General features: G+C 33.3%; 2 protein-coding genes and 1 long non-coding RNA gene across 3 annotated transcripts; 1 reads left to right on the top strand and 2 right to left on the bottom strand.

Moving 5' to 3' along the window:
• The first annotated feature begins 484 nt into the window (after positions 1-484).
• Positions 485-4098, top strand: LOC136064214 (protein WALLS ARE THIN 1-like). Its single transcript, XM_065765676.1, has 6 exons — positions 485-823; positions 940-1002; positions 1089-1205; positions 1360-1777; positions 3021-3172; positions 3748-4098. The coding sequence occupies exons 1-6, from the start codon at positions 603-605 to the stop codon at positions 3938-3940; spliced, it is 1164 nt and encodes a 387-aa protein (XP_065621748.1). The 5' UTR covers positions 485-602; the 3' UTR covers positions 3941-4098.
• A 1918-nt stretch (positions 4099-6016) lies between these two features.
• On the bottom strand, positions 6017-8224 carry LOC136064207 (uncharacterized). Its single transcript, XR_010625891.1, has 3 exons — positions 6901-8224; positions 6196-6257; positions 6017-6042 (listed from the first exon to the last, which is right to left on the bottom strand). It is a non-coding gene; the product is annotated as an uncharacterized LOC136064207 (long non-coding RNA).
• Positions 8225-9979: 1755 nt separating this feature from the next.
• LOC136064210 (disease resistance protein RUN1-like) lies at positions 9980-10708 on the bottom strand. The gene has a single exon (XM_065765671.1). It carries the CDS (start codon positions 10706-10708, stop codon positions 9980-9982), a length of 729 nt encoding a protein of 242 aa, XP_065621743.1.
• Between the last annotated feature and the right edge of the window lie 10084 nt (positions 10709-20792).

Below are 20792 nucleotides of genomic sequence, written 5' to 3'. Positions count from 1 at the left end.
AAAAAAATACAAGAAGGAAAAATACAAAGCCCCATAGTGAGTGTAAGGTGGGGGATCATGCAGTGGGGTTGAAGGCCTTGAAGGCTTTGATAGGGTATGAGAACGCATGGGTTGTACCCACCACCACCGCTCGTGCGCTCAATCTATCAATGGCGGCTTTAGCCTCTCCTCATCAATTATCATCATGAATGGCATGGTGCCAAAATAGATCCTGTTAGATAATAGAAGTCCCTCTCTCACTTACTCATACACTTTTTTCACAATTTTTAACCTAGTGCGATTGGGGGTTGTCTTGTCAGCCAAGGAGGGTGGAAATGGAATAGAGAAGAATGTGGGAGACAACCCAAAAACATTTGAAGGGCTATCAACAGTTGACATAACGTCTTTTTAGGGCCACTCTGTGGGCCACACCCTTCCATACACACTTACTAACTTGCATACCCTTTTCCTCTCTCACTTTTCCACTATATTTATAGCTCCTAATCTTTCCCTACCTCTTCATCACTTCAACACACAACTTCTTTCTTTACTTCCCAAGTCTATATTCTGTAACTCTTTTCATTTAATCTCTGTGTTTGTTTGTGTTTTTTTTGGGGGCCTCAATGGCTGATTCTAGTTCTGCTTCCCCAAATAGAATGTGGTGCTCTATACCCGAAAGACTCCAGCTGCATGGGGCTATGTTGGCCTTGCAGTTTGGCTATGCTGGGTTCCATGTGGTTTCGAGGGCCGCCCTTAACATGGGCATCAGCAAATTCGTGTTCCCAGTCTACCGAAATGTTATCGCTTTGCTTTTGCTCCTTCCATTTGCGTATTTTCTAGAGAAGTAACTAACTCATCACAAACCCATTTGCCTTATTCTCTTTGTTCTTTTTCTTTTTTTCAATTACTTCATGATCTATGTGTATAAATTATAACAAATTCTCCTAATTCTTTGACCAGGAAGGAGAGGCCTCCAATTTCTCTAAACTTTATCGTTCAATTCTTCCTCCTCGCACTTGTTGGGTACGTATGAACACTAATATATAAAATAAAAGACATTGTCAGTTTTTAAAGATAATTACTCATTGTTACACACTTTTGCATGACAGAATCACAGCAAACCAAGGATTCTACTTGCTGGGATTAGACAACACATCTCCAACTTTTGCATCAGCAATTCAAAACTCAGTCCCAGCCATTACCTTTCTCATGGCAGCTTTACTCAGGCAAGTTCACACACACACACACTCTCTCTCTCTCTAAAAAGTTAGAGACATTCACACATGCACGCGCACATGCATGCTTGATTCTTTATAATGATAAAAAAAAACACGTGAAATATTTTATACATATAACACATCTTTGTTTGCGTAAATGCAGGATTGAGAAAGTGAGGCTAGACCGAAAAGATGGTATCGCAAAAGTGGCTGGAACAATATTCTGTGTAGCCGGAGCCACAGTGATTACTCTATACAAAGGTCCAACCATTTACAGCCCAAAGCCACCAGTAGTACTACATAGCATAACACCTGCACCTTATGTATCAACACTAGGAGATGCAGCTGGAAAGAGCTGGACCCTGGGTTGCATCTACCTTATTGGCCATTGCTTGTCATGGTCCGGGTGGCTCGTGTTGCAAGCCCCAGTCCTTAAGAAGTACCCCGCTCGCTTGTCGGTTACCTCCTATACTTGTTTCTTCGGTCTCATACAGTTTGCGATTATTGCTCTGATTGCTGAGAGAAACCCACAGGCTTGGATTTTTCACTCTGGTGGAGAGCTCTTCACTATCCTCTATGCGGTCAGTGACTCCCTATAACTTAAGTTTACTCTTTTCCTTCTTATAACAAGTGGGGAGAGAGATGTAATCTCAACCCAAATTCTCCTACACCAGTAAACACTTAATTTCACAATATGTTAACGTGTGTGATTTTGAGTGGTGGATCCTTTCTAACTACTCTTAATTAGTGACCCATCACTTTAAGTCAAATCACTCACAATTTCACAAATAAAAAGTTAAAATTTGTGAAAATGGGTGTATAATAATGTTGAACAACTAAAGTCTCAAAGCGTGTCTTAACCTATCTCCTAAAAGTTAGAAGTGTACATGTTTGGGTTGTTTTTTTATTAAAAAAAGTGTTTATTTGGTTTTTCACTTTTTTCCTAGATACAACTATGTATATTTGGTAGCTAGAGACACCTAACTCAACATATTTCAATTAACTTTTTTTTAAGGTTTATGAGAAGTACAGTTTTATAAAACTTTATTTTTTATAAAAATATAACTAAACTTGTACTCAAATTATTTTGCAAGAAAAAAAGAAAAAAAGAAAAAAAACCAAAGGAAATAAGCTAATGCTCACTTCAAAGTTTCATTTAACTGAAGAAACATGCCCCTCTGTATCTTCTTGTGTTGCTTGCTGTTGTTTATTGTGGGAAAGTGATCAAGCTAGAATTGCCAGCCTAACTCAAACTATAGCCAAAACCAAGCCTATCTTTAAATTGATGACAAATTCCACTCTCACGCACTAGAGCGTGATGCATACCCTAAAGTAAGTTCGACATAAACTCTGCTTTGATCTATTACATGCTCAAAGTTCATCTACGAGAGCTGTATGTGAGAAAGTGGGTGTGTTCCATTTTCTTCTTCACATGAAAAGGGCTTGTCAAGAGTCAAGACCTAAGAGGAGGGGAGCCCCTACACTATGGGGTCGACTTCGTTAAAAGGTCTGTCAAGTCTTGTTCCTCTGAGTTAAAAGGGTGACATTTTTTTTTTGAGAATCCGAGTTAAAAGGGTGACTTTGTTCATGTGCGAAGCCAGTTTCAGATTGTGTTATGTCTTTTTTTATTAGGTAAACCGTTTTGTGTTATGTCACACCAAGTTTTATTGGACACATACTTGATAACTTTATTTGTTTATACATGTTCTAAACTTCGCTTTAGTTGTTGTATCGTACAAAAGTGGTTATGCAATAATGTTAGGGGTGGTGGGTATGGAAAATTAAATGATTAAAGAAAAGTTTGTGTGGAAATAATATTTGCAGGGAGTGGTAGCATCAGGCGTAGCCTTCGCTGTACAAATATGGTGCATTGACAGAGGAGGCCCCGTCTTCGTCGCTGTGTATCAACCTGTTCAGACTCTTGTTGTCGCTATCATGGCCTCCCTTGCTTTGGGTGAAGAATTCTACTTGGGAGGGTGGGTCCCCTCATCTTCCAACTTCATCTTTCTCTTTCTCTTTCATATTTACTTTCTTCTTTTCTGCCAAGGAATCTTATCAATCATGCATTATAAAAAATGAAGTCCCTAGCCCTAGGATTACATATTTTAAGAAAAATATATACACAGAGAGAGAGAGAGAGAGAGAGAGAGAGTTTAAAGATACAATTTTTAGATACTAAATTATGATTGGTAAATAATAAAATAGCGATAATAAAGAGCCAGTGAAAAATGGTATTGGACATATTGCCCTTTAATAAAAAATTATTGAGATATATAGTGTTTTTGAAGGATATTTGACTGCATATACTCGCATCTTTGGCAAATGGGAATCACCAAATTATTTTTTGCTGTGTTTGGTAGCATAATTGGATGCAATTGTAGGACTCAAATTTTTATTTTTTGGTACATGAGGTCTTCAATTCCATTCAAACATGAATGAATGTTATAAGGACAAGGTGAGGCCTAAAAAAAAAAACAAGAACATGCATTTGAGCAGAACATCAAGTTTCATAATTTTATACATCTTATGGAATATACTTGTTAATGTACAGGGTCATTGGGGCAGTATTGATCATTGTGGGATTGTACGGTGTCCTGTGGGGTAAAAATGAAGAAAAGAAGTTTGCACAGCAGGAAAAACCTTTGATTCAGTCCACACCAGAACATGGGAACAACAGGACAACAAGCCACATCAAGTCATCCCTTGCGCAGCCACTGCTCCCACCTTCGTCAGAAAATGTTTGACCATCATGTTCCTGACTTTTAACAACAGCTTTGCCTGGAGAGAGGCAAAAAAAGAAGAAAGAAGAAGAAGACAGTACTACTCTATATCTGAAAGTTTGTGTGTGTATGGATTTTTTTTTTTTTTTCCTTTTCTTTTTTGAATGGTTTTCTTAGTAGGAGAGAGATAATTCTGAAACTGATTAGGATGAGAATAACTTCCACCACCATAATGAGAACCTCCAAGATTACCTCCAAAATTATGATGATTACTTCGACCTCTTCCTCTCTGATTATTATTTCTGCCTCCTCTTCCTTGTTGAAAACCTTGAGAATGAAATCTTGCAGCCATAGCCATAGAGGCTGAATCAATTGTATTAGCCCTCTTTTTAATTACTCTCTCCTTAGCATTGAGCAACACATTCAATTCCTCTACTGACAAAACATCACTCCTAGTTCTAATTGCTGAACTAAACGAATCAAATTCAAATGGAAGACCATCAAGAATAATATGGAGCAGCTCTTCATCATCCACAAACACAGAAACAGCAGCCAATCTATCTCTGGCTTGCTTAATTTTCTGAAAATATCCATCAATGGAATCAACTCCTTTCTTGATTGCATTCAGCTCATTTCTCAGACTCATCACATGAGACCTTGAGACAGATGCAAACCTTTTCTCTAACACCTTCCAAACTCCCCTAGCAGACTTTTGCCCAACTGTAATAGCAAGAATTGCAGGGGAAAGAGTGGAATTCACAAAAGTAAACATGGCTTGTTCACGATTCTTCCAAGCTATGAAAGCTGGATTCACTTCAATAGTAAAATTACCAGATGAATCTTTAAGAAATCTATCTGGATCAGTGATTGAATCATCAAGAACATCAATCATGGAATAGGTATCAAGGATTACCTCGATTTGATGTTTCCAAACTATGTAGTTCCCATAATCAAACTTCACAGTCATCATTGATGACATATTCGATAACAGCAACAATGAAGTATTCACTGGTAAACTTGCAGTAGCCATAGCAGGGAGATTAGTTGAGACAGATGCTGAAGAAGACGAAGCTATTGAACTGGATCAATGCTCTGATACCATGAAAAGATCTCTCAATCTCTATAGAATTATCACAGAAACTCAAGAAATGAAAAGCAGAGAAAAGAGAGAAAAACAAAGAGAGAGAATAGTTGCAAAACTTCTTCAATTGTTATATTTCTGAATACAAGACTTAAATTAATTACAATGGAGATGATCATCTATATTTATACATTCACAGTGAGGGATAGAGAGACGGAGGAGATTGATAACTGTTTCACATATTGATAACCGTTTCACACGTGTTCTAACAACCTCACACACGTGCATTCCCACAGCTAACAAACTTCTAACTGACTTATACTTTATATACAAAACGGCACCGTTCCTTTTAATGAGAAATGGTAGCGTTTTGTTTTGATTTTCCTTTATGTTTGCTTCGCCTTATGCACGACACCGTTTTAGCTGTTGGAACTTCTTCTTCTTCTTCCTCATGAACTGAGCTTGCTGGACCTTCAGTATTACAATGGCTTTCATCCTCATGATTCATTAATATGCATATTAAATTAGCTAGGAGTATTGCTTTGTGTTTTTTGATTAAGGAAACAAACCAGATGAGAGTTTGAATTAGTGCCAATAAAGTACAAGTATATGCCAAAGGAAAGGAAAAGCCATGATGCATCGACCAACAAAACTCAAATTAAGAAGAAGGATGGTGACTTACGGGTGATCTAGAGAAAATATTTGATCAACCTTCCGGGTCACTTTCACAAAATTCCTACCAATGAAAAAATCTCAAGTCACTAATCACTCACTTGACTTCTCACCATGGACATGAACATTCTCTATTTTTAAAAAAGAAATTGAATCCCCACTATTTCCATTCCCTACCCTTGCAGCTCTCCTCCGACAGGATTGGTTGCAGTTGGAATCCTCTCTAAAGGACTGGATTTGCTTATCCTGCTGTTGTCAAGGCTTTTCTTTGATTTTTGAACTGATAATTACCATGTACATTAAAATCAAACTTATAAAATACATGGCCACATTGGTGGCAGAGAGAGGCTCTTTCTTCACGCTTGCCTTGTTCCTATAAGACCAAATAGACCATAAGATAGAGAAAAAAGACAACGAGAGGTACATAAAATTCTCTAAATCGCCCTGATTTCTCTTCATCCATGCCTGAATCAAGTAAGGCTGAATGAAATTAGTTGTAATGGACAGATCAAAAACAAGAACATACCATAAAGATGAACATGTGAAATAGGCATGAATGGTTTGCCTTGGTCATGATCCGAAATGGGCCTGGAAAATTTCAAGAACATCAAAAAACTAAAGAACAATAGTCATTTGTCAAAAACTTCCATAATTAAAGAGCAATTATAAAATTAGTTTTAAAGTATTAATATCACAGATCAATATGGTAATTATATTACAGATGGAGGCAATGCATGTGATAGGCTATAGTACCCTTTCCATTCGAACTTGACATTATGTATATTCTGTTAAAGCTCCTAAATGTCTGGGGGAAAAAAAAGAATAGTGGCAAACAAAAGAAAAAAAAAATCTAACAAAAAAAAAATGCAAAGGAAAAAGATGTCTTTTTAAGATGAGATTCAAATACTATTAAGGTTTCCCCCATGCCTTTGCACAAGATCACATGGGATGATGAGGTGTAAGATATTCGTAAAATTGCAAAATAATGGCAGCCCATGGCTAAAGCCATTTAGTAATACTTACTATTCAATAGAATCAATACTATCTATTATTCACATTAACTTTTTGAACTGTGTTCAATCATCAATGGCAATCTTAAATTCATGGTCCCTGCCTCTTCCATCTTCACCTAATTTGTTGATTACAATTAGTGGCATTATTAACTTTCTGAGTTTTGTCGTCAATTGCAATCATAAATTCATACGATTCTTGTTAATTCATTTTGAACTACCTGTGATGCAAACAAAATGAGCTTGTGCTCGAGGACTTCTACATAAGGACAGGGCATAGTGAAGAGTCCAAATTCTGGACATTAAATCCACAGAGCTAAGATTTTGATACAGCAGCTCAGGTTGGTAGAATTGAGAGGATGTAGCAAAGGATAGAGTCCGGTAAACAGCTAGTAAAGTCAGTGTCAGTATTACTGAGCAAAGGAGAGGGGACTCTTACAAGTCCTCACTGTCACATTTCTCTGCATCTCTTTCCTCTCTACTCTCTACATTAATCTGATTCAATGTGTGTGTTTCACATTGTGGAGATTCTACATTTAATGAAAATTTGATGGAGTGAGAAGCTTAATTTTAAATAGAAAAAAACAACATGAGATTGAACAATAAACTAGTAAATTTGGCAGCAAAAGCTTCCAGTTTTGATGTTTACTTGCTTTTGATCACATTATTTCTTCTGTTTTTAAAACACCAACAAAAGCATTAATAAAAGATCACATTAACAAAAAGAAAATGCAGAAACCTACAGAACTTAAATTAAGAGGAAAGATAGTGACTTACTAGAGAAAAAAGTTGATTAACCATCTGGGTTACTTTCATTAGATTCGTCCCAATTGCTTAACTCCTCATCATAGTCCTTGAACTCACTTAACTCCTCACAATCAGAGTTACCATGGGTTTCTGTGTGCCTTTTAATCCTTTTTGGGTATGATATGTCATTAGAGCTTCCTTCTCCACTGAGTCCAGCCCCATCGTAATCATCACAACTTCGTTTGGCTTTGTCACATTCCACTATCATAGCCATGCTCTCATAAGGAGAGATGCTGCTGTTGCTATGCTGGGCCATTGTTTGGTCAAGATCTTCTATGTCTTTATTGTATATCATACGAAACCCGCATTTTTTAACCTCCTCGCCTGGACCTCCGGTTTCAATTTTTATTCCAATCTGAGTGAATCCATTTGCATCACCTTCAGACAATAATTTATTTGATTTCTCATCGAAGAATTGAGGAGTTACATAGAGTAGCCAAAGGTGATCTGGTAAAACCTTAGGAATTAAGCTACTGCCTAGTGCAGGAGACATTCTTTTTCCATTGGCTGTCAATGAACAGTACAAGGGAATTAAGCAACTGATTTGGTGATCAACGTCATGTGAACAAAACACAATGCAAACAACAATTCCCATCCACTCATTATACAAATGAGAAGGTTGTTTTATATTCACTTCAGCCCCCATGCTTTGGTGTCTAAACCACTCTGGCATTTCACTTCTTGGAATAACAATCTCATATTTCTTAGTGGGAGAGAGAGAGATCTTAAGGGACTTTTTTATCCGAGTTAAACCAGTCTATGCAGCTTTGATTGTCAGCCAATTTAAAGCAATTGTGAAGAGAGAGAGATGGTTCCAATGAATCTCTTGATTTTAATTGATCTGGTAACATTTCCAGTGAAATACAACCTTCGGCATAAATGGATTCAATATTCAACGGAAGCTTTGGCAACAATCGAAGACTTGTGCAATTATCCAACAGCACCCATTTCAATTTTGAAAGTTGAACGATGCTTTCCGGAAGGCAAACAAAATCATTTCCACTTAGATCCAAAAGTTCTAAAGAGAATAAGGAACCAATATCATTAGATATTGCCTTGAGATTGCAATCGCTTAAGTTCAAGCCGGTCAAAGAACATGCACCTGATAAAGAAGAGAATAGCAAGTCCATGGGATCAAGACTTCTTGGCATTGAATAAAAAGGGAGGAGCTCATTCCACAATTTATTAGATGATGAAGATGATAACCCCTTACATTCATTGAAGGGCAGTGTTTTAAGATTCTTTAAGAGACCAATGGAAGAAGGGATCTTTCTTATAGCAGTTCTACTCATGTACAACCGCTCTAGACTTTCGGCATTCCCTAGGTTCTCTGGCAATCTATCCAGTTTTGAGCATCCGTAAAGATCGACTAATCTAACCAACTTCAAATTACAAATGGTGCTAGGTAAACACACAAGATTTTTGCAATCCCATAAACTCAATGAATCAAGATTAGTCAAATGCTCAATTGATGTGGGTAGTTTTGTAATTGCAATACCACCCAAGAGAAGTGTGTGTACATGTTTCATGTTTCTTCCAAATTCTGGAATTTGTTTTATTTTTAAGCATCTAGAAAGATTAAGATACGTAAGACAATCCATTTCAAACTTGCTTGGAAGGCTTGTGAGGTTCTTGTATCCTTCTAAATTAAGAATAGTAAGCATTTTATGAATTCCAATTGATGGGTGAATCTTACATAAATTTATACAATCTTCAAGAACCAATGTCATAAGATTTGGGACTTTAATGATGTTTGGGGTTTCAATAAGTTTTTGAGATTTTGTCAGCTTGATAAATTTCAACATCTCAAAACTCTGTTGAAAGGCAACCAAAAAGAAAAGTGTAAAAACATTAGCTTCAAGTCTTCAACAAACAAACTTAATAAATAAAAAATTGTATAAGGGTACCTAAATTACCTTTGTTCCTTTCCAAAGTCATTCAATGTAGCTACAACACATGCAAAGTTCAACAAGCTCATTTGATTGGAAACTTGATGGCAATGATTTCAAAGGGTACCCTTTCCAATCGAGAAATCTTAAGCTATTGGGAAGATGTTTGAGATCATTCATAAGATGAATGCCACAAATTTTGAGCAATTTTAGATATTGCAGCTTTGCAAAGGCTTCAGGATTCCAATCTACCTTTTCTAGTACATAAAACTCTAGTACTATGCCTTGAACTGCCTCTGTTCCCTAATAATAAGAATAAGAGAGGTTTGTATAAAATGTATTATTACTAGACTATTATAATTTAAACTCCATTATTCTTTAAAAAAAAAGATGCTGAATAATATGATAAGATATATGCTTAATTTCTCTCATACCCTTTACTGTAGTTTTTGTCTGCACAAACAAAGGGGATTAGTGAATTGCAAAATGTAGAATTACCAAACTTACTCTATATTAAACTTTGTTAAATAATATAAAAAGAGTATACACTAAAGTTTTGAAAGTAACCTCTTACGTTATTATTTGTGAGTACATTGTTAATGTCCTAAAATGACCATAGTCTACTATGCTTTCCAGGTTCTTTAGGGCACTCTTGGTAAACTATATGCCTACCCATTTCTTGTAGTAAATCGTGCATCCACAATCTATTGCCACGAACTTTTATGAGAGATTTCTCAACAAGAACCTCCATTCCAACATTAGGGGAAAGGTGAAGATAAGCTAGTATTTTTACTACATCATTTTTGATCTTATGATTAAAGAAACACTCAATGTGTAGGAATATTTCCTTCTTTGCCTCATCTAGTCCATCAAAACTTATTTTAAGTACTTTGAGAATTTCATTATTAGGAAATTCTTTAAGCTTATTTAATGTACTTTTCCATTTATCAATACTTCTACCAAACAAAAAAGAACCCAAAATCTCAACAGCTAAAGGAAGACCATTAGCATAATACACAATATCTTTGGATACCTCTATATAATCCTTGGGAGGATGAACTTTTTTAAAAGCTTTCAAACTCAAAAGATGAAGAGTTTCGTTATAATTCAATCCTTCAACGTCAAATATTTCATCTACTTCAAGTATTTCTAGTAAATGTTTGTCCCTTGTTTTTATGATAACTCTACTACCTGAACCAAACCAAATACGCTTCTCAGCTAACTTATTTATTTGGTCTAATTGATTTACGTCATCAAGAACGAGAAGAATTCTTTTATGACGTAACCTATTCTTGATCATGGAAACTCCATGACAAACATCTTGTATACTCATATTTTCATTGAAAATTTGAAGAATAAATTGTTCTTGTAATCGCACTAAACCTTCTTTTTCATAAACTTCCCTAAAATTAGCAAGAAAAAAACAACCTTCAAATTTATTAGAAACCATATGAAAAACAACTCTAGCAAGAGTTGTTTTACCAATTCCCCCCATTCCCCAAACCCCTATAATACGAACATCATTTAATCCCATAGTCAAACATGACTTCAATTTCTCCACTCAAGAAATTATTCCTACTTGGTCTTTGATATCTTTTGAGTATGCATAAGTCAATTTATGCCATAGCTCTCCCACAATGTTTTGACTAATTTTTGATTCTGGCCTGCAATTAACAAAGAAACCACAAAAAGTGGTCCGAAAAGAAAAGAAGTAGAAATCCAGTGTTTTATTCTATTAAGTGAATAGAAACTTATAAGTTAATTGGCTTAAGACAAAATAGGAAGAATCATGAACATGTATGTAGGTATGCTTATGGTTCAAAACAAGATTAAAGATAAGGACGAGTATTTTTTTAATTATTTAAGAAAGAAATATGTCAAATAGGATTAATTACCTATTTGCCTTATTATTATTACAACTATCATTAAGCCCCTCCCCGCTATAAATGTAGTTATGTGTATAATATATTAGAATATTACATCCACAATATTTTCACAACACTTTTACAATAAATCATGGGTGGTAAGTTGTTATTGGTTCTAAACTTCTAATTTGAATTCACAACTTAAATTACTTTTTTGCCTACTCATAATAGCTAATAACAACCTATCACTTAAGATTTGTTGTGAAAATATTATGGACATAGTATTTCTCATAATATATTGGAGTGGAAGTTCAATAAAAATCCAAATCATCATATATATTAAATTAATGTGCAAATTTTTTTTTAAAATCAATTACGAATCGAAATTAGATTCTAAATGAACTCCAATTTTGTTTAATTGTCCACTAATTTGATGCCAAGTTTCCTTTTAATTGCCCACTAATTTGATGCCAAGTTTCTCTATATTTTAAAGGGGTTTCAATTTGTGCCTTGTGTCATTCAATCTCTCATTTTGTATAAAATTTCTTTACATGTATTTTCATAAATATAACTTACAAAAAAATCATAGTAAAAATATATTATATTTATATGTAAAACTTTGAATGCATAATACTTACAACCTATTCAAGACAAATTTTAATTGCTTCTAAAACTACTTCTAACCCTTTTTATATGGATCCCATATGAAACCACTTTTAATCTATTTAAACTAATCCGGATTTTCTTTTAAAAACAAAAAAATTATTATTGTTCGAACTATGAATTTTAATGAAAAAGTACATGATGCTCTAAAACTTGGTTATTCATATATTATTTTAAAAATGAACACTTGAAAAAAAAAATTAATCACAATAAAAAAAATTAAGTTAAGAAGTAACAATTTTTTTTTTCATTTTTTATTTTATAAAATAAAATAAACAAGAATGAAAAATTTGCCAGTTTTACCAAATAATATTCTTAAAAGGATATTTTAAGAGTTGATAAAATATAGGAATGACCATCATAATATCAAATTTATGTAAAAATTATGATATGCATCTAATTATATTAATTGTAAATGTATCTATGCTAAGGTTACAAGCTAATTAGATTCTAATGACACTTTAAGTTTGTGCCAAATATCATATCAATTAGATTTCACATATTCTAATTTTGTGTGAATTCCCTCTGATCTAAACTACTTATAGTATATTTAGAACCATGTCAAGCCGAATTAAAATCACTTCTACTCATTCTACTCGATGCCTAGTAAAAACTAGTACGTACTCATTTTAACCATTTAAAGTTTTCTTTACAAAAAAAAAAAAAAAAAACCAATCGAATCTATTAAAAAAAATCATTAATTTAATTATAAATTTATATGAAATTTTTTACTATATTCTAAAAAATTGTCTTTACCTTTTCATTACCTCTTCATAATAAATCAACTTTCACAACTTGCATGAAAAGTATAAATAGTTACACGAAAATAACAAAAATTAGGTTAAGAAATATTAATTAAGTATAAGAATAATTCAGCAAACAATATGTTCTTTTAAACTAAAATAGGGCAATTAATAGGAGAAAATTGCTTTTTGCCCCTTTCAAAAAAAAAAAATCTAGCATTTTGCCTTCTTTCTCAAACTAATTAGAGAAATGCCCCTCTTTGAAAATCGAGTTTCTGAAAATCGATTTAGGACCTATAGCGGCATTTTTAAGGACCCTATAGTGACATTTTGTAACTCGATTTTCATAAAGTCGAGTTACATGCAATTTTTTTTCTTTTTTTTACCTATAACTCGACTTTATGAAAATCGAGTTACAAAACGTCACCATAGGTCCTTAAAATGTCACTATAGGGTCCTTAAAAACACCGCTATAGGGCCTAAATTGATTTTCAAAAACTCGATTTTCAAAAGAGGGGTATTTCCCTAATTAATTTGAGAAAGATGGCAAAATGCTGGATTTTTTTTTTGAAATGGGCAAAAAGCAATTTTGTCCCAATTAATAATGAATAATTTACATCTCTAGCAAATGTTATCAATTCTAGAAAGTAATATTACTAAAATAGATAAGAACCTCTAATATGTATCTAATTAAGTTTATCAATAAATGCGAATGTACTTATAAAATAAGTTACAAGCTAGTAAACAAATTGATTTGAAGCTCTTTTATCAATAAAATTTTATTTTGACAAATTATTTTTTGTAAATATCATTAATTCCTACACTACTTTAAATGGAATTAAGTATGATTTGATTTCAAATCTCTTCTTCAATCTAAAACAACAACAAAAATATGTTGAATTAAATTACCCATCTTGCAAATGCCACCCTGAGAGATTGGCCACTTCTCTCAAAGTAGCTCTCCATTTCTGCACCTTCTTTTTGTTCTCCTTTTTGTGTTTAACAAAAGCTTCTGCAAAAGTTTCTGCTTGCTTTCATACATTTGATGGATCCACTTTATAAAAAATAGGTAGAATTGTCATTCCGGTCTCTTCCATGCATTTAATGATCTTTGCAAGTTCATCTAGGCACCATATTGAAGATGCATAATTTCTTGAGAGGATGACAATAGCAAATCTCGATTCTTCAATTCCTTTCAAGAGCTTTGGTAAAATTGATTTTCCTCTCTCAAGTTTTTCATCATCTCTAAAAGTAAAAATGCCTTTTTGTTTCAAAGCAAAATATAAATGGTCTGTAAAACCATTGCGGGTATCCTTACCTCTAAAACTGAGGAATACATCATATGTCCAACAAGGTGTGAAAGAAGAAGATGATGAGGCTCTTTCAGTGCCCATAGAAGCCATTGAAAATATTTTGATAAACCGTGAACCACAATTTATTAGATAACAAAGTACATTCAATTAAAATTGAACAAAAAATTAGAAGGAAAATAAATAAAAGAGATGGATTCAAGAAAAGTGAGAACTTAGGATTTGGTGAATCACAAGGATTACAAAGCTCTAAAACTTCTTGAAACAGTGCCACCGAATATCTGAGGAGAAAATGGGCTTTTTCCCTTTTTTTTTTTTTAAAAAAATCTAGCATTTTGCCCCCTTTCCCAAACTAATTAGGGAAATGCCCCTGTTTTGAAACTCGATTTTCTAAAAATAAAATTTCAATTTAAAACTCAATTTTTGGACAATCAAGTTATAACAAACTGAAAATTAAAAAAAAATAAAAAATTCTAGAGCCCTATAGTAGCGTTTTAAGCCCTATAGTGGCATTTTGGAACTCAAGCTCCATGAACTTAAGTTCCATGCAAGTTTTTTTTTTTTTTTAAGTTTGATCGCCCCATACCTATAGTGGCGTTTTAAGGAGCCTGTAGTGACATTGAAACTCGATTTTGAGAAAATCGAGTTTCAAAACAAGGGCATTTCCTTAATTAGTTTGGAAAATGGGGCAAAATACTGGATTTTTTGCGCGAAATGGACAAAGACCAATTTTCTCCGATATCTGATACTAGAAGAAATTGTAAACATATATATATATATATATTTATATATATTCTTTTTTCTTTCTTTTTTTATTCTTAGGCAATGTCCTATCTATTGTGCTTATTGACCAATTTAAGTTCTATTCCTATTGCTTTCATTCTATATGTTCAGAATTCAGATACTGTTATGATGTGATATCCATTGTGCACGATTTTTTTATCTTTTTGATATGCCATTATGATGTGATTAGCCTATGCAATGGTCGTTTGTACGCACATTATAAAGGGGGGAAAGTTCGTCTCATTTTCAGATAATTCTTTTTTTTTTTTTTTTTAGATGTGACAAAATTTAAATATATGGCTCTTTATATGCTGAAATTGCTGGACTTAACTCTGAAATCCTGCAATTGAAACAATTGGTTCTATTACCTAAGTGCTAAACTTAGCCTTCTTAGGCCATAAACGAGCTGAGCAAAACCAAGTATTAAAAGTTAAGGCTTGTTTATTAAATTTTATTTTGAACACAAGCTGAGCTTACTCATGATTCATGAGCTACTTGATTAACTTTTTTTTTTCCTATTTATAGTAAAATCAAGACTAAAATGTTTTACCCTTCACAAATCTATGATTTTTTTTTTATTACAAATGGATTGTTTATATTGTGAATAAACTACAAATAATAATTTCATATCATATGAACTATTTTGCCAACTTATATAACCTAATTTCAAGTCTATATAAATATATTTTTAAACATGTATACATATAAATGTATAGAATTATATATAATTAATTCGAGCCTTATTCACAATCACATTATTATGTTTGAACTTGAATTGTTTAATAATCGAGTCTAAAGTTGAGTTTGAGTTTAGCTTATTTACTAAACAAATGAACATAAACAAGCTCATAAACAGCTTGGTTTATTTATTCACATACCCCTAGAGCTTTACTTGTCTTCTTTTAGAGTAGTGGTCGATTTTTAGATGGCAGTACTAATCTGTATCTTCTACCGTGAAGTACTTGTAAATATATTGATTTTTGTGTTGACCTTGACCCATTTTTTCAAACATGTGAGAGTGAGACATATTCATGTTTGGATTTCAACGAATAAAAATCTTTCAGTGGTGGTGGTGGGATGAATATTCATTGGGTATTTGGGTTTTTCCTTTTTCATTTAACTAAATACAAGATTTTGATTCCTAAGTCCTAACACGTACCAATCCTCAAACCCCACCATCAAGTCCAAATCACAAAACTCACTGACCAAAGCCCACATAAACCCAGCACAGACCCTCAGGCCTCAACCCCACCATCTGTTTCAAAAGTATAGCACAATTCATACAAAAGGTACATGCCATTAAAATTTTAAAACTGAAAAAAAAAAAAATTAGAAGGAAAATAAATTAGAGAAGAGGAAAAAGAATTTGTTGTGGATATTTTATTTCAAGGAGAGAAAAATATAAGACATGGGCGTGTGCAAGAAAAGTAATAACTTACGGATTTGGAGAATTGCAGCAATTGGTTGTTGTGAAGCTCTAAAACCTTTTGAAACAACGCTTTAATTTGGATACAGTTCTAACTAATAGAACAACTTATTAATTTGTACTGTTTGTTTTTGTGCTTAGGCAATGCTCTCAAATATGATTCCAACAGTTTTTCTTTTATCCTTACTACACGGACTAGTTATTATTCTTTGAATGCATTTACTCTTGACTTTGAATTTTGGTTTCTTCAAACCTGTCAATTAGGATGGACTAAAACTAGGGGTGTCAATGTTCGACCCAACTCGCGAACACGACACGAACCTGACACGAGTTTTTTCGGGTTAGGGTTGGACCTTAATGGGTTTAGGTCATAAACGAGTCGACCCGAAAACGACACGATAAGAAACGGGTCATAAACGGGTCAACCCGCGTAACCCGCAATAAACACGTTTGACACGCCAATTTATTTGTGTCAACCCAAAATGACTCACTTAACACAACCCGTTTAACTCAAATAACAAATAAATATTTATTTTATTTTAGATTTGTCAAATATCTTTTATACCCAACATATATTTTAAATTTAAAAAGAAAAGTAAGTAATTACAAAAATTTACAAGAGATATAATTGAAAATTGAAACTTTACAGACCTTAGAACTACTAATACTTTTCTTCTTCTTCTTCTTCTTCTTTTTTTTTTTTTTTTTTTTGGCATAGAACTTACACAAATGAAATTAGATGAGCTTGTGGAAGATGTTATGAATTCAGACATCAACAAAGAATCCATGGATGATAATCGTGGTCATAGTCAGGATTAGTTTACTGGTTGCTCAAATTCTTTCAATATTGATACTTAGCATTTGACGAGTTCCAAGAATATTATATTTTTGTTGAACTATGTTATTTTATTTTGTGAAACTTTGTTATTTTGAATTTGAATTGAAGTGTATACACTTCTTTTGGAATGTAAAGAACTTATTACTAGATGAATGTTATATTTTTGTTGAATTATATTATTTTGAATGTGAGTTGAAGACTTGAAATGTATGCATTACTTTTTGAGATGTAAAAATAATTATTTCTAGATAGATGTTATATTTAATATTATGCAGGTTGAAATGAGTTGTGTTACATTCGTGTCAACCCAACACGACTCGTTTATTAAGCGTGTCAAATGGGTTGGGTTAGGTCAACCCGCCTTATTAACAGGTCAGGTTAGGGTTGAAGGATCATGACACGATTATTAAATGGGTTGGGTTAGGGTTGAGCCATTTAGTCGAATACCCCTACCTCGACACGACACAAACCAGACACGCTAACCCGAATTGACACCCCTAACTAAAACGTGTCACATGAGCTTTTTTTTATTTCCCGGCACTTACTCCACTGATCATAAAAATGTTTCAAAATTATAGCTTTACTAGTGTATGATCCCATGTATATGTACCGGGTACATTTAAAAATAATCACAATTATACACACACACATATATATATATATATATATATGATTTAAAATCTAATTAAATTTGGACTTTTTAATTTTACACCTAATAATTCACTTGCCACAAAAATTACAAAATTAGATATGACATGCAAATTTTATTCCAATTGAAATCCAATTTATAATATAATTGGATTTAGATTATTCTATTTTTGCACCTAATAATTCACTAAATATAAAAATTTAAAAGTTAGATGGAACACATGGTGCAAAATTGGACTCCAATTTAGAATCTAATTAGACTTTTTCTAAGCTTTGGCTTTAACTTTATATATATATATATATATAATATGCTTTTTCATAATTTTCATAACATAAAATCTCTAAAAATCACTAAAATGAAAGTCAAAATATTATCAGACTTTGAAACTTATATATATTGAGATTTGTGAAGGCGAAATTTAAAAAAATCAAACTGTTGAACAATTAGACTCTTTTCATAATGCTTTTATGCGATTATAAGCTTGACAATATGTTTACTAAGTTGGTCACTTTGGTTTGGTGGACCAAGCATTAAACAAATGACACAACCCCTTACTAATTAGCTGTACTATCAATTAAACAAGAACAATGATTGCTGGAATTAACTCCGAAGTCCTGCAATTGAAACAATTGGTTCTATGCTTGTAAAGTGTGGAATGCTAATTTGCATCTTCTAGGGTGGATTCGGTGGAATGCTTGTAAGTGTTTTTGCCATAATGGCCCATCATTAGCAAAAAGTGACATAACATTTTCTGTTGAGATTGCTCCTATCATATTTTGGAGTCATTAAATTCTTTTCAATATATGTTTGTATACTAAGGTTATATTAAATTTTACAATAGTGAGTTTTTGGGGGCCATAGGATTTTTTTTTTTTAATAATTTGGGGAATGGGGACAATAGATGTAGCTTCATGGTTATCTGCTAAAAGTATGTAGTGTGTTCTACTTTGGGCCACTTCCAGTTTCGGGGGAAATTTTCTCGGGGAGCCAAGTAAATTCTATGCACTTTCTCCTTTTGATTTTTGTGTTGACCATGACCCATTTTTCGGAAAGATGATAATAGGTGAACTGCTTCGTTGGTCTTCAAGCCTAGCCCACTTTCCACGTTCTTGGAAAGGGTACAGTAGGATATAACTCCTGCCTTGAAGTTTTGTTTGATATTACTTTCTTCAAAGTAGACATCATTATAATGAGGACTGCATGATTGCTTTTAGAGGAAATGGATGACCAATAATGCATGCAGTAACTTTCGCTAAAAATTCAATCCACTTTCTACGTTTATTCTTGACATTATAGTATTTAGTCATGGTCCACTTTCTACTTGTTTTTTACTTTAGTGTTTAACCTAATGGTGACTTTAGTCTTCCAATTTCCACACTTTTGAAAAGAGGAAAATAGGACACATTGACAGATTAACCTAATGATGACTAATATTCATCAACTTGTTAAACAACATTACTTAGGACATGACTATGAGCTGGTTAGGAAAATTGTCTTACAACTTATGTAAAGTTGTGATTTCCAACTATCTTGTGTTGGCTTTAATTCCGTGCCAAATTTAATTGTAATTTCTTCAATCATTTTCCCTGTATGTATGTGGGTTTATTTGTAAGGGATAAGTGTGAGAGATCAGTGAAGAATCAAGCTTCAAAAGGTGAATCAATAGAATTCATGACTAGCTCACGAGTAGCTCACAAGAAGCAACCCGCGAAAAGGTCACATGTGGAGCACATGACTGGAAGATGAAGAATCGTGCCAGGCTGTTAATTTCATGAGTGTTTCACAAGAAGGGCCATCCCGCGAAGTACCCGCGAAAGTTTCTGTTTGGCAAAAAGTTGTGATACTTTACCAAATTCTTTACCCATACTATAAATACCCTCATTATCCACGAATTGTAAAAAGTGCTTTTTAGAGAGAAAACCCTAGCAAATACACTTGAGAATTAGAGATTGTTATACTCACAATCATCTACACATTTTCTTGTGGTTTTTTGTTATTCGTGTACTTCAACTTTATTCTTTAGTAGATTGATTTTGACTTAGAGGGTCGCAGAAAGGTTTTTCACCAAGTTCTTCAGTTTCTTCTTCTATAACACATCTTAGTGTTATCTTGTGTTTGTATCTCTCTTTCCTACTCTATAAGTTTTCATTTTATTGTTAATGATGGATGAATATGGCTTAGGGTAGTGTTATCAGTTCATTACGCTTATTTACTCTTATTCCGCACTTTGTTTAAGTTAGAGTAAAAGCAATCTAGCAGTAATTTTTAATTAGGAGTTTGAACAAGCTCTTTTGTTTTAGCACAAATCTGAGCTTTCAACTTAGCTTCTTTAGAGTTAAATTTTTCATGTTATATGTAATTTTCATCTTCATATGTACAATTATCTTTTAAATTTATAATAGAAGACAGATAGCATCTTAAAATTACTTTGTTACAACTTGAAATGTTGCATCTCAATAAGATAAATTGTTTTCGCATTGAGGTTTTTTAATCACAAAGAATAACTGCACATATACAACTACTATCTTAGTAAATTATGATACTCTACCACTATTTATGTTTCCGAACCTTGAATTGAAACTCACCTTGCAATTTTCTTCTCCTTCTCAGTGTTCTCACTTATTGAATGTCACAGTAAACAAAGTAAAATGAAAAAGGCGTGCAAAATAAAGAGAGAAAGCAACAGAAAATTTGATTTGAGGAAAAATAAAAATAACTCGATAACAATTGCAACCAGAGATCTATTTACATAACTAACAAACTAGCCGCTGTAACTCTAACAGAACAGAATTTACAAATAACGTGGAGCTAATGAGGCATTGACATCTAGCAAGGACCAACAATGACAAAACAATGTTGCTTCGTAAAATAACAGTAGTAGCTGAAGACAAAACGTCGTCGTGGCAATAAATAAGAAAAGCGGTGCCGTTTAGCTCAAAGAGCCGTTAAATTCAAAAAAGGAACTTCCGTGGTGGGCTTTTCATGTTTTAAAGAAGAATCATAAACAATTACTAGTACTACTTTACTAATTTTCTTGTTAAATTTAACTGCAAGCATGCACATCCTTGGTTTTGCAGTAAGGTCAACAACTCAATTGTTTAAATAAAGTAGATGTGAAAGTGAGTAGTGAGAAAAGAAAG

This window comes from Quercus suber, unplaced genomic scaffold (assembly GCF_002906115.3).
Source record: "Quercus suber isolate HL8 unplaced genomic scaffold, Cork oak 2.0 scaffold_647, whole genome shotgun sequence".
Lineage (NCBI taxonomy): Eukaryota > Viridiplantae > Streptophyta > Magnoliopsida > Fagales > Fagaceae > Quercus > Quercus suber.
This window is presented reverse-complemented; position numbering and strand designations above follow the sequence as displayed.